This window comes from Branchiostoma lanceolatum, chromosome 15 (genome assembly GCF_035083965.1).
Source record: "Branchiostoma lanceolatum isolate klBraLanc5 chromosome 15, klBraLanc5.hap2, whole genome shotgun sequence".
NCBI lineage: Eukaryota > Metazoa > Chordata > Leptocardii > Amphioxiformes > Branchiostomatidae > Branchiostoma > Branchiostoma lanceolatum.
In genome coordinates, this window is record NC_089736.1 from 1466371 (window position 1) to 1480417 (window position 14047).

The 14047-nt window shown below is 40.4% G+C and overlaps 1 protein-coding gene across 1 annotated transcript in view; it reads left to right on the forward strand.

The window, feature by feature from the left end:
• Nucleotides 1-1969: 1969 nt before the first annotated feature.
• LOC136421004 (trichohyalin-like) overlaps nucleotides 1970-14047 on the forward strand; it is a 41858-nt gene continuing 29780 nt past the window's right edge. Inside the window, exons 1-4 of the mRNA XM_066408150.1 lie at nucleotides 1970-2007; nucleotides 7348-7480; nucleotides 8067-8164; nucleotides 11017-11135. Of these exons, the coding sequence (XP_066264247.1) occupies nucleotides 1970-2007; nucleotides 7348-7480; nucleotides 8067-8164; nucleotides 11017-11135 (388 nt within the window). The remainder of the gene's footprint in view (nucleotides 2008-7347; nucleotides 7481-8066; nucleotides 8165-11016; nucleotides 11136-14047) is intronic.

Here is a 14047-nt window from a genome sequence, read left to right on the forward strand (position 1 = left end):
ATAACAGATTTTATGCCCTGGTGGATAGTCTTCTTCCTTCAGGCTTCCGTAGCGTAACTTATTACTGTCTTTTCTACACAAGCTTGAATGCCATATGGATCATAAGCTTCCATGTTCAATAAGAGAGCCAACGTTAAATTCAGAAGGGCTGTCACAGTACATACATTTGGGGGCCCAAGTTTGGTAAGAACTTTTGAAGAAGAAAAATGTCAAAATAATAAATCCAGGCCTTAACAGCCCACACAAGTCATAAGATTTTGAATAGCTCTGAATGCCACAGGTACGGTAATTTATAGTGGGAGACATTGAAGGAACATTTATCTTGACAAATGTACAAGTTTAACATGAATGGGACAGCAAATAACAGGTTATTTTTACTGAAGTACACAGTCAATATACCTCCTTCATATGCCTATATAATTTACCAGTACAGAACTTCTCTGCCATACAATGATAAAGTCTAGGAATAACTTGAACAGCTCTGAATGCCACGGTAACAGTTACTGTAATTTATAGTGAGAGACATTGGAGGAACAGTTCATTTGACAAATGTACAAGTTTAACATGAATGGGACAGCAAATAACAGTTTTTTTACTGATGTACACAGTCAATATACCAGTACACAACTTCTCTGCCATACAATGATAAAGTCTAGGGATAACTTGGACAGCTCTGAATGCCACGGTAACAGTAACTGTAAATCATAGTGGAAGACATCGTATGAACAGTTCTCTTAACAAATGTACAAGTTTAACATGAATGGGCCTGTGAATAACAGGTTTTATGCTCAAGTCCACAGTCTACCTCCTTTATCAAGTTCCTGCCACTATAAGTTTGCTGTAACTTCTGAACAATGATAAAAGATTGTATGAACCATAAGCTCCTGTGAGAAATGAGATAGCTTTCTGTGTCTGCCAACGTCAAATGCACAGGGCTGTCACAGTACATAAATTTGTGTGGCCAAAGTTTGGTTACACCTTTTGAAAAAGAAAAATGTCAAAGGAATAAATCCAGGCCTTAACAGCCCCCACAAGTCATGGGGTTTTGAATAGCTCTGAAAGTCACAGTTACTGTAATTTATAGTGCGAGACATTGAAGGAACATTTATCTTGACAAATGTACAAGTTTAACATGAATGGGACAGCAAATAACAGGTTTTTTTTACTGAAGTACACAGTCAATATACCTCCTTCTGCCTATGTAATTTTTCATACCAGTACACAACTTCTCTGCCATACAATGATAAAGTCTAGGGATAACTTGAACAGCTCTGAATGCCACGGTAACAGTTACTGTAATCTATAGTGGGAGACATTGGAGGAACAGTTCTCTTGACAAATGTACATTAGTTTAACATAAATGGGACAGCAAATAACAGGTTTTTTTTTTACTGAAGTACACAGTCAATATACCTCCTTCATATGCCTATGTAATTTTTCATACCAGTACACAACTTCTCTGCCATACAATGATAAAGTCTAGGGATAACTTGGACAGCTCTGAATGCCACGGTAACAGTTACTGTAATCTGTAGTGCAAGACATTGAAGGGACAGTTATTTTGACAAATGTACAAGTTTAACATGAATGGGACTGTGAATAACAGGTTTTATGCTCAAGTCCACAGTCTACCTCCTTCATCAAGTTCATGCCTCTGTAATTTTGCTGTAACTTCTGTACAATGATAAAAGCTTGTATGAATCATAAGCTCCTGTGAGAAATGAGATAGCCTTCTGTGTCTGCCAACATCAAATGCACAGGGCTGTCACATGTACATAAATTGTAAATCTGTGTGGGCCCAAGTTTGGTTAGAGTTTCTGAGGAAGAAAAATGTGAAAGGAATGAATGGTCTTAGACTCCCACACACGATATAGTCATGGGACCAGCTCTGAATGTCACAGTTTCTGTAGCTTATTGTTTGAGACGTTGGAAGAATAGTTTTCTTGCAAAATATACAGTCATAGTTAACATGAATGGGACCATGAACGACAGGTTTTATGCTCAAGTGTATGTAGTTTATACCTCATTCTTGCCTATGTAATTTTTCATACCAGACTTCTCTGCCATACAATGATAAAAGTCCAGGGATCACTTGAACTGCTATGCATGACTGTCATATGCTGTTACTGTAATTTATTGTGCAAAAACTTGATGGAACAGTTCTCTTGACAAATGTACAAGTTTTACATTGAATGGGGCTATGAATAACAGGTCTTATGCTCCAGTGTACAGTCAGCCCTCTTTGTTCCCAGGTGGTAGTCTTCCATGCTATTGGACTCCCACTGCAATGCGATGATAAATGCTATATGAATCATGAGCTTTCGTGACGAATGTCCAGCCTTCAGGGTGTGTGTTGTTGGCTGTGCAAAGGTCTTCAAAGTGGCACAAACACGCATAAACTACCATGACAGGGCACCCAAAGGAACCCTAGGCATTGCTCTGGCTTTGTGTTATACTCATGACAAGAAGAGTGGTTTCTACGGAAGATGTTGCAACTGTTCGTCATGATAGTCTAGCCCACTACTCCTCATTCTTTTGTGCCTTTAGTAGTCAGCAATCTTCCATACTAGTGAACCTTGCTTGAATGTATGAATCATAAGCTCTGGTGACAAATGTCCAGCCTTCAGGGTGTGTGCAGTTGTTTGTGTAAAGGTTATCAAAGCAGCCCAAGGCACACAAACTACCGTGACAGGGCACCCAATGGATGCCTCTGGCTTTAAACTTCCTTCTTGACAAAAAAGAGGTATTTCTATATAATCATTATGATAGAAGAACTTTATTGCATGACAATTGTACGCGGTACAATGTATGGCAACAACTATTTAACAATTCAATTAGTACAAAATAGAGGTATAGACTGAAACTTACTAGTAACATTCTAATTATAGAAGATGTTGTTACTGTTCTTCACATTCTATTCACAAGTCCTCCTTTGTGCCTTCAGCTACTCACCTTCCATGATACCAGTGTACTGTAACTGCTATATCATGATAAAAGGCTGCTTGAATCATAGGCTCTCATGACAAATGTCAAGTCTTCAGGGGGGTGTAGTTGGTTGTGCCAAGGTCTTCACAGTGGCCCAGCCACAGATAAAGGGGCGCCAGGGAAAGCTGAGGCATTCATCTGGCTTTGTGCTGCTTTCAAGGTGCTCTTGAGAAGTTTCATTGCTCTTCTTGCCTCTGGTTGGTTAGAATAATAATCCCTTATTAATAAATCAAAAATTAAAGCAATAGCCAATAGGCCTTGTGGGGGAGCAAAAGTAATCATGATATTACAATCATGGCTAAAAAGGTGTTTCTATGGACGATTTTGCATCTGTACGGCCTCACTAATCCTCACTGTTTGGTGCCTTTAGCTAGTCCCTTTCGTGATACCAGAGGGCTCTCTGCTGATGATAAAAGGCAGTATGAATCATAAGCTCTTGTGACAAATGACAAGCCTTCTGGGTTTGTGTAGTTGGCTGAGCAAAGGTCCTCACAGCAGCCCAGTCACATATCTCTTGAGAAGTTTCATTGCTCTTCTTGCCTCTGGTTTGGAAGAATGAGCCCTTATAGCAATGGACAATAGGCCTTCTGGGGTAACAAAAGTAATCATATGACAATCAATGCTAAAAAGGTGTTTCTATGGAAGATTTTGCATCTGTACCGCCTCACTAATCCTCACAATTTTGTGCCTTTAGCAAGCATACCATACCAGAGAACTGTGTCTGCTGTATCATGATAAGCTCTGATGACAAATGTCAGACCCTCAGGGGGGGGGGGGTGTAGTTGGTTGTGCAAAGGTCTTCACAGTGGCCAAGCCACAGATAAAGGGGCGCCGGGGAAAGCTAGGGCATTTATCTGGCTTTGTGCCGCTCTCAAGACACTCTTGGGATGGATCTTGCTATTCTCTGCATTTCCTCTCTTTGGTATATGGAATAAGCTCTTAAAGTGATGGATGTTAGGCCTTCTGGGGAAGCCTAAGTCATAAGGGAAAGGACAGTCACAGCACATCACTCTATTCATGTAGGATGTTGCAACTGACTTTCATATCTTGGTGCGCTATCTATAGTCCTGCCAACTTTGTTTAATGGTTGGTAATCTTACATACCAGCAAACTTTACCTGGTGGATGCTGATAACAGGTATTATGAAGGTCCCTCTGATTGGACGTTAAATGGAGGTCCCATGTTTGGGGAGAGCCACATCCCGCGCACGTAAAAGAACCCACCACACCTTTCGAAAAAGAGTAGGGGCATGTCCCGGTGTGCGATGATCCAAATCCTTCTGTCTGGAGTTGGTGATTCACTTCAAATCACCCAGATGGAGGCCTGGTGAACCTCCGTCTCGCATCAGCCATACGGTGATTTACATTCATTAATTCACCCGGAATGGAGAACTGGTAGTTGTAGCAGCACATCCCCGTCTTGTATGACAGCCAACAAAAGGGTATGTCACCCTGTAAAAAGGGCGGTATGACCCCGTCGTAGCAAAAGCTCGTCGACGGATGATGATTATGAATCATAAGCTAACTTGACGATGTGGCAAATGTGTTCAAATACAGATAACTGCTAAAAAGTAACTGTCAGTAAGTCTAAGTCCAATGCAAATACAGATTAACTACTTTGAAAAAGGCACTCAGGAAAGCCCAGACATCACTCTGGCTTTGCAGTACAATCCAGGCAAAGGAGGTGCTTTTATTTTTCACCGGAGAGCATTTCGGCTATGCCAGCTCAATGATAAGTTTGTCTGTTTTCTTGTCTCTGGTCTGAAGAGTAAGCTGTTATGACAAATGATAAGGCTTTGGGGTAGCCAAGGTCAGAAGCACGAGCCTTAGGGTGGTCGCAGTCACAGGATACGAATAGACTGTCAAAAGCAGGGCAAGGGTCGGTACACCTGTCATTTATCTTTCTACGGAAGAGTGTTCCGCATATTCAGGTTCACTGTCCGCTACTGCCATCTTTATGTGTTGGTAGTCTTCCATACCAGTGGTCTCTCTCTGGTGTCCAATGATAAAAGCTATGGAATCATAAGCTTTCCTGACAAATAGCCAGGACTTTAGGGGATGTGTAGGTTTTGCAAATATCTTGTCTATTACTCTTGCCATTGTACCTTCAAGTTGGTAGTCTTCCCTACTTTTCCTGGTATTTTATGATAAAAGCTTGTATGAATGGTATTAAGCTTTTTTGACATATAGCAAGGCTTCAGCGGATGTGTTGTAGGTTATGCAAAGATCAAAGAAGTGTCACCGGCACAGATAAACTGTGGTAAAGAGGTTGCCAAGTCATTGCTCTGGCTTTGTGCTGCACTCGAGGCACTCTTGAGTGTCACTTTCTTGGTATCTTCTATACCTGTGGGCTCTCTCTGATAAAAGCATTGTGAATCAGAAGCTTTTGTGACAAATATCTAGACCTTTAGGGGATTTGTAGTTGGTTCTGTAAAATTTAAGGTTCTCTCAGAGGTGCAACAATAGATAAACTAAAGAAGGTGCCAGGGGAAAGGTGTTACCTTAAGGCACATTTCTCAGTTGCAACTTGCATTACCAAGGAATTGACACTGTTGGCTCTGTGGTGGAAACGTTTCTTGTTCCCAAATACAACTTACTTCTGATTGAAGTCTTTCCATCAACACCTTTCTTAAGTCCTTTGATACCACAGAGACTGAATAAAGGCATTACCTTAACTTAAGACATATTTCTCTTTTCTATCACCTTAGAATTAACACTTACTAATAGACTCTACAGGGATTTTGGGATAGGAATTTTACTACTTTCCAACACAGATTACTTTTGATTGAAGTCTTTCCATTAGTCCCTTTCTCAAGTCTCCAGTCTTCTAAAACCTTAGAGACTTAAAAATGGTGTTACAGTTCAAGAGAATATTATTGCTTTTTTATCCCTTGGAATTAACACTAAGTACACTCTATGGGGATTTTAGAATAGAAACTTTGCTCCTTTCCAACACAAATTACTTTTGATTGAAGTCTTTCCATTGGTCCCTTTCTCAAGTTTCCTCTTCTAAAACCTTAGAGACTTAAAAATGGTGTTATAGTTCAAGAGACATTGCTTTTTGTTATCTCGTGGAATTAACACTTAGACTCTATGGTGGTTTTAGAATAGATTCTGCAACTTTGCTCATTCTCCAACCCAATTAAGTTTGATTGAAAGTCTTTCCATTAGTCTTCAGTCTTCGAAAACCTTAGAGACGTAATGATGGTGTTACGGTTCAAGAGACATTGCTTTTTTATCCCTTGGAATTAATACTAAGTAGACTCTATGGGGATTTTAGAATAGAAACTTTGCTCCTTTCCAATCACAACTAAGTTTGATTGAAGTCTTTCCATTAGTCTCTTTCTCAAGTCTCGAGTCTTCTAAAACCTTAGAGACTTATAATGGTGTTACAGTTCAAGAGACATTGCTTTTTGTTATCCCAAACTTAGACTGATATGAGGCTTTTAGAATAGAAAGTTTTGTCGTTCCAAACACATCTAAGTTTGATTGAAGTCTTTCCATTACTGTAGTCCCTTTTTCAAGTGTCTAGTCTTCTTGGAATTAGCACTTGGACTCTATGTGGGGTTAAAGTAGAAAGTTTGCCCATTTTCAAAAACAACTTACTTTTGATTGAAGTCTTTCCATCAGCACTTCTCTCAAGTCATCTAAAACCTCAGAGACTTAAGAAAAGCATCACCTTAAGAAACTTTGCACTTTAACATTCCCTGGGACTTAACACTTATAGCCTTTATAGTGGTTTCAAAATAGAAAGTTTGCTCATGTCCAAAACACAACTTAGTTTTGATTGAAGTCGTTCCATTCCTGTAACACACCAGAGACCAAATGAAGGCGCTATCTAAAGACACATCCCATTCCCCTGCAGTTAATGTCTCAGACTTCGAGGCGTCCGGCCAAAATCCCTCGGTTTTTATCTTGCTCAGAAAAAGGCCTTGGGTCAAAAGATTACAGTTATTATCCTGAGTGTATGAAGTGTGGTGTTATGTAGGCTGGACACGGCAGGGCTCGAAATAAGTAGTTTTCCTGCATACTGTACTTATGTCTAGTAAATGTATTTACATGTAAGTTTGCATGGTTTTAATGTCACGGGAGGGAGAAAATGGACATTCAGTTACTATCTGTCATCTTCCTCAGGGCAATATACTTACTGGTGTTATGCCACACTTCAGCTAGGTGTTGCTGCTAACAATGCAGTCCCAAACCAAAACAGTATTGCCCTGAAGAAAGTGACAGACAGTCACTGAAACATTAGTTGTGATGATTGTATATCTTGGTTGTGAATAAAGAACCTTGTGTTATATCCAGTGATTCTCCAACCTGACAAAAGTATTGAATTTCACAGATTATTTTCTGTGTTTTGCAGGAAAGTTGCCGAGAACCTGAAGGATGACCAGGGAAAGGGGGTGGTTCTGGCCAAGCCTCAGGGCAACAGCAGTAACAATGACAACGCCTGCGTGCGCTGCAACAAGACCTTCTTCTTTCTACTCAACAGAAAGGTCGGTACCATCACAAACTTTGTTGTTTGAAAAATGTGACTCACTTCTCAAAACTGTCAACCGAATCAAAGAAAGTGGCCATATCATGATGTACAAAATTATGTTTAATGTATAATAACCAGATATGGTTTCTCAATCTGCAGTGTACAAATAGTAAAAAAACACATAAGAAATGCTGTCTTATTCTCTGCATAGGGTATGATTACTGGTAATGAGTGCAAGCTCCTAGGCATTTTGACCCCCTTTTGATAGCACACATCCAAGTTGCCATTGGCATTGTTTCTAAATCTTATTGTATCTATACACCTGACTTAGCTCACATTTATGTGTGCCAATGCTTTCAAAGAAATAGCGATAACTGCTCTAATCATTGCAACAGTATATCAATGAAATGAAGATGACAGACAGTCATCGAAACGTTGGCCCTTGTAAAATACTTGGTTGTGAATAAAAGAACCTTGCTATTCAGTCATTCGCCAACCTGATGAAATTATTCACGGAGTATATCAAAAAGTTTTTCTTTGGAGGAGAGCTTAAAGATGTCAGTCAGATGTAAGTTTGTACACTGACCCATATGTTTCCCCAGATCCGATGTGCGGACTGCAACAACTATGTGTGTAAGGACTGCTCAGCTCTGGACAGTAAAGACAACGTCTGGGTCTGCACCTTCTGCCAGAGAGTCAGGTAGGTTTGGACTTTCCTGCAATTTGCACTTATCCTGGAATAGGTTGATGAAGGCTTGATATCCTGTTGGATGCAAATCAAAGATATTTGCCCAATGTGTGGGTCTGCACCTTCTGTCAGAGAGTCAGGTAGGTTTCAACTTTCCTGGAATTTTCACTTATCTTGCATTTCCTGGAATAGGTTGATGAAGGCTTGATATCCTGTTGGTTGCAAATTAAAGATATTTGCCCAATGTGTGGGTCCGCACCTTCTGTCAGAGAGTCAGGTAGGTTTAAAAACTTTCCTGTACAATCAAAGTGGTCTGCTGCTGTAACATCAAAATGCCACAAATGTCTTATCCCTCACCCTGCATTTGCTTTTATCATTGCAAATTAAATCAAATCAAAACACAGAAAAAGTTTAGGTCTGAATTTTTTTTAAATTTCCTTTGACACCTCGATCAACAAAAAACATCCATAGTTTATTGTGTTTCTTACGTACGGAACTGTCATATGTTGATTTTGCTCTGCTAGGCTACCCCTTCAATATCCCACTAAATATGAACTATCAGAGCTGTCAGACTTAAAGTACCTGACATCCTCTCTTAGTAGATTAATAATCATGTTAATGGAGAAACTTTCGATTTCCAGAGAGTCAAAATGCCAGAGACGTCACATTCCAACCTGCATTAGTGTCAATCATTCTAAACTAAGACTTCGCATCAAACCACCAGTCAGTGAAGCACTAATTTCTTTTTTACAGCTCAAAAAACAAGCAAAACAGCCTTGATTTGTGATAACTCCAAGTAAAGAACTGTCATATTAGACAAGTAATACATACGACTGATACTTTGCCAGTTTCATTTTTAGATTCAGTACATATTTATATTGATCTTGCTATGCTAGGCTAACCCATCAATAATCCACCAGATATTTCCTTATCAACTGCAGTACCTGACAGGCTCCCCTGACAAATTAACGACCATGTAAAACTCATCATGGGGAAAGTTTTGATTTCCGTAGAGTCAAAATGCCACGGCCGTCACATCCCACCCTACATTACTGTCCATCATTGCAAATTAAGACTTCACATCAAACCACTGGAAAGGTTTCTGTCTGAAGCTGTGAACTGTTTTCCTAAACACCGTGATCAAGAAACAAAACATCCTTAAGTTAATCGATGATAACTCCAAGACAGTAAAGAACTGTCATGTAATACAAAATCATGAAACTCTGAGTTTGCCAGTTTCATGTATGTTTTTCAGATTCAGTACATGTTGATGCTAGGCTACCGATTCCCACCTGATATCCCATATCAAAACTATCTCAGGGCTGGCAGCCTCCCCTGGTAAATTAACGACCATGTACAAACTAATCATGAGGAAAGTTTCGATTTCTTTAGAGTCAAAATGGCATGAACGTCACATCCCACCCTACATTAGCGTCCATCATTGCAAGTTAAGACTTCAATTTGAACGACCGAAAAGGGCACACGGTCTCGGTGAGACGTCTTCCCCCGACACCTCAATTAACAAACACGACTTCCCATAATCACCAGTCTAGACGGGACGGTTATCGGAGCAGGGCTCCAAATACTAAAATTGAAAATAGATTCACTGTAAGTTGTGCACCCAAAATTGGAGCTGTGCACCTAATTTGTGACTGTGGGTGCACCTGAGTGCACCTAGATGTCCTTTAGGGGTACAGCATATTCTAATGGCATTTAAGCGTCATGAGAAGTACTAGATATTACTTTATGAAATTTTGAAGTTGGATTCAAGTTCTGAAGAGGGACAGTTATAAGATTTGCTATCAAGTTTTGCTGACATTCTACTTCATTGTATTTTGTGCGCTCAAATTCTTTAATGTGCATCTAGATGTATAGGTTACAGTAGGGGCACTAGTTCTCAAAAATGAAATTCGAGCCCTGCTGAATGATTATCAGGGTAATGGCGTGCAGCGAAGGGCGGCGACAAGAGAAGAATCAAAGCGAAAACATCTGCGATGGATGACCCACCATACCCCATCCATCACCTGGTTATTTGACACCTCCGTGTGGCGTGTAATTTGATCCCTGATGACCTGGCCCCTTGCTGTGAATGTTAAGGTCACGGTGGTCTTTTGAGAGAAGATGGTGACATTTTACGAGAGGCCTGTCTTACAGTTTATGCTGCTGTTGGCTAAGATGAATCATTTCACAGCTGCTTGATATGATCCGATTTATTGCAGGCTTTTCTTTTTATATGTCATACAGCTTAGGCAGGATTTGACCCCCCAACCTTCTGATCATGAACCTTGTGACACTAATGACACAAAAAACTATATTTTTTTACATTCAACCACAACAAGGTAGATGTTTGTACAAACTCTGTTGTCAGGGAACATTGGACCTTACATTCAAATCGTACTAACTGCCACCAGGAAATCAAAATAAATTCCTTCAAATGTTACAGCCCCTATACAGCTAAAGGTATTATGATAATGGTTTATTGGTCAGAAATTACCCGTGAAATGGCAGCCAGTGCTGAATCACTGCAGGGTTTACAATCACATAATACACAACAGATACATACTTGCTCCACACTTGCACTTTGTGGAACTGTTGCAAGGGTCTGGGCAGCTGCCATTCGGCGCCAGCAGGTGACCATAGTATGACCTTTCCCAACCAAAGTTGGGTACCCATTTACACCTGGGTGGAGGGAGGAAAGTCGTGTTAAGTGCCTTTCCCAATGGCACAACATCGGAGCATAGCAGTGGTGTCAAACCTGGGACCTCTTGGTTCTGGGAAAAACACCCTACAGATTGTGCCACACGATGCCATCAAAAGTATTGGGAGGATTTTAAGTTTTGTTTCTTTTCTGTTTTCTCTCCCAGAGAGTTGAAGACCCAGTCCGCTGAGTGGTTCTACTCCAACATCAAGCAGAGGTTTAAGAGGTTCGGCAGCGCCAAGGTCGTAAGGTCACTCTACAAGAGGAAGGGGGAGAGATCTGGAAGTAAGTTTCTCAAGGCCACACCATTTGATAGTTTAACATGTCTTAACCATGTCTTCTTACTATCTCATAACTTTTGACTAACATATATGTGACAGCACTGCCACCTTGTGGTTTGAAGCATAAGTGCAGACAGCCGTAACTCAAAGAGTCCACAACAACATGGTATGGTAAGAGATAGCAATCTTATGACACTGGCTTAAAGCTGTTGTCACACAGTGGGAAAAACAGTTGTGGGGTCGAACCAACATTCTGGCATTCACCCATGGCTGGAACCTTAACCAATCGGAGAGCAGCTATTATAAGATACGTGAAGAGAGTTCTAACCAATCATATCATCCCTTCTAAACCCAGTCAGCAAAACCGGTTCGACCACTTTCTTGTGAGTAAACAGAGCCTGTCCAGATGCCACTTTCTCAGCAGGGGCAATCTGTTACAAACACTCCCTACAAAAGTGTCCTGCATACAGTCTTAGACCCTGCTAAAACACTATCCTACAAGTTATTCTTAAACTTTCATTTTCAAATACTTGTTGTCCCTTTGAAAGTATGATGTCTAATATTAGGTGTTATCTATTTTTGTGTTTTGTATCCATTGAGCCAAATCAAATGCAAAGATGCCCCGAGGCATGGGGCTTACATGTACCGACTTTACTTTGCTGTACACACAATTGAATATGTCAGGGACAGTCCATTTCTTGTTGCATGCGGGTATATGTTATGTACTTCAGAAAAGAAAAGGTGTGATAGAAACTGCCCAAAATGACCACTAAGCGGACTGATAAAATCTGGTCTATGTGGACAGGTGGTTACTATGGACAGGATTCTTAATTAATGCTTGTGTCAATGGCAGAAATTATCTAAGGGATCACTGAAAAGTGGTCACAATGGCCAGGTGGTCCAGATGTAGTAGAGATGGTCACTTTAACAGGCCTGCCTGTAGTTAAAACTTACCAGTATCTATTCATAAGCTGTCATTAGACTGGATTGTCAATTGTGGTTTGGTTGGGTGGAGCAGTGATTATCTTGTTATTAATTATTGTTAGGTTGGGTGGAGCTGTGATTATTGTGTTATTATCATGTAAATGTAGTGGCTGAAAAGTAAGAGTTTGGGTACTTTTCCATTTGGAGTATTGTTATTGAGACTCATTATCCCAAACAGAAAAGCTATTTTAATTAATAGTTTCCAAGTTAGCACAACTTCTGAATATGCCAACTGTTAGATGACACAATTCTGAAGTTGTGTTTCTTGTAAAAATATGGAAGACAACGTATAAAGTTTAACACAAAATTTAATGTTCCTCAGTGAGTTTTTGGGACTCTGGTTATCCGAAATAGGAAAGGTTTGACAATATAACACAACCCCTGTAAAATGATTTTCTGCAACTATAAAGCCAAGGGCTTGGTATGAGTGTGCAATACTGTTTCTATATTTACCAGACCAGGTGTGATTAAGTCACACAGGTTAGACCTCACCTGCCCCTCCCACTAATTAACCTGTACATAACGAGTCACCCCTGCACCCAGCAGGGCGGGAAATGGTCTCATTGATCCGACACAAAGGTGATCCCTGCATCGTAAAGGAGATTCCCACGCTTACGAGGCATCGTAGGGACGTAGCACGGAGTTGGGACACCGATAAACTTTGCAACGTTGGAGCTATTTGTTCCCCAGGCTTCAGGATTGAAAGTTTGACTTGGAATGAGCAAATTTGTATGTCCATGATCGGGACCATGCTGGGCTGAGACTGTGTACAGGATTTTCGACATCGTCTTGTTTTGGGACGAAGCACGAAGTTGGGACACTGACAATCTTTGCACTGTTGGAGCTGTTTAAACATCAGGCCGGGATATATGATTTGACCAGGAATGAGCCAATTTGTAGCACCAACCTTGTCGCCACTGTGGGCTGAGACTGTTTATAAGCTTTCCAGCAGCGTCTTGTAATTATTCTGTTGATGACCTGTTGCCTGGATCTTTTACCAACAAAAGAGCAACAAGGACGGTGTGAAAACAGGACTGTTCTCAGGCAAGCAGACTACCTCGAGTTATAACTCAGATATTTTTGTGTTACCGGTAAATCTGGGATCAACTCACCAGGCTGTCATTGTCAACTATTCTCGTGTCAACATTGTTTTGGAGTGCGAATCTACTTCGTGAACTGTCCTTCTACCAAGTCTTGAAGAAGATCACAGAGACTGAAGAAAACCAGGACTGCTCCTTGCCATTCTAAGACTTTTCCGGTTCTTGGATTGTTGGTTCCAGTGCAGTTTGGACTACCTTTAGTTAAAATCTAAACAGTACAAAAGTGGGCAGGGCCTGTGGGTGGACATTGGAATGTGTGACATGGGAGTCACCTTGCATGTGGACAGTGTTCTAATTTCAAGGTCACACGGTATATACATACATACAGACTGAACATTCAAAACCAGATCACTTTGTGGAAAGATATCTGCAATTCTCTTGGAGGACATGATCATCATTTGATTCGTTGATGAAGGTTACTAATAGACATTCTGACAAACAATATTTAAAGTCAAACCAATCTCTACTACTGGAAAAGATTCGAAGATTACTTCCGGACATTTCAAGAGGCATTCATCGTTTGACTTTTCCATAAATCTTTTCGACAAAGGAAAAACAATTAGCAAATCATTCTAAGATTCAACAGAATCAAGAAAGACTCAGGATTCTCCTCCTTATCAAAAGAAAGAAGATTTGATAGGACAAGGCAGCTCAGGGATTAAGCAAGTGTTGGAAGATTAGGTTTAGATTAGACAACAAAAATCCTCCTCACTTTTCAGGATTTGCTACTCAAAAACATCACCTGACAATCTTTTTGTAAAGAGCAAATTAGAGCTACTCAAAGACATCTTATCCATATCAACATTTTAATCTGTTCTATTAATATAGGTGC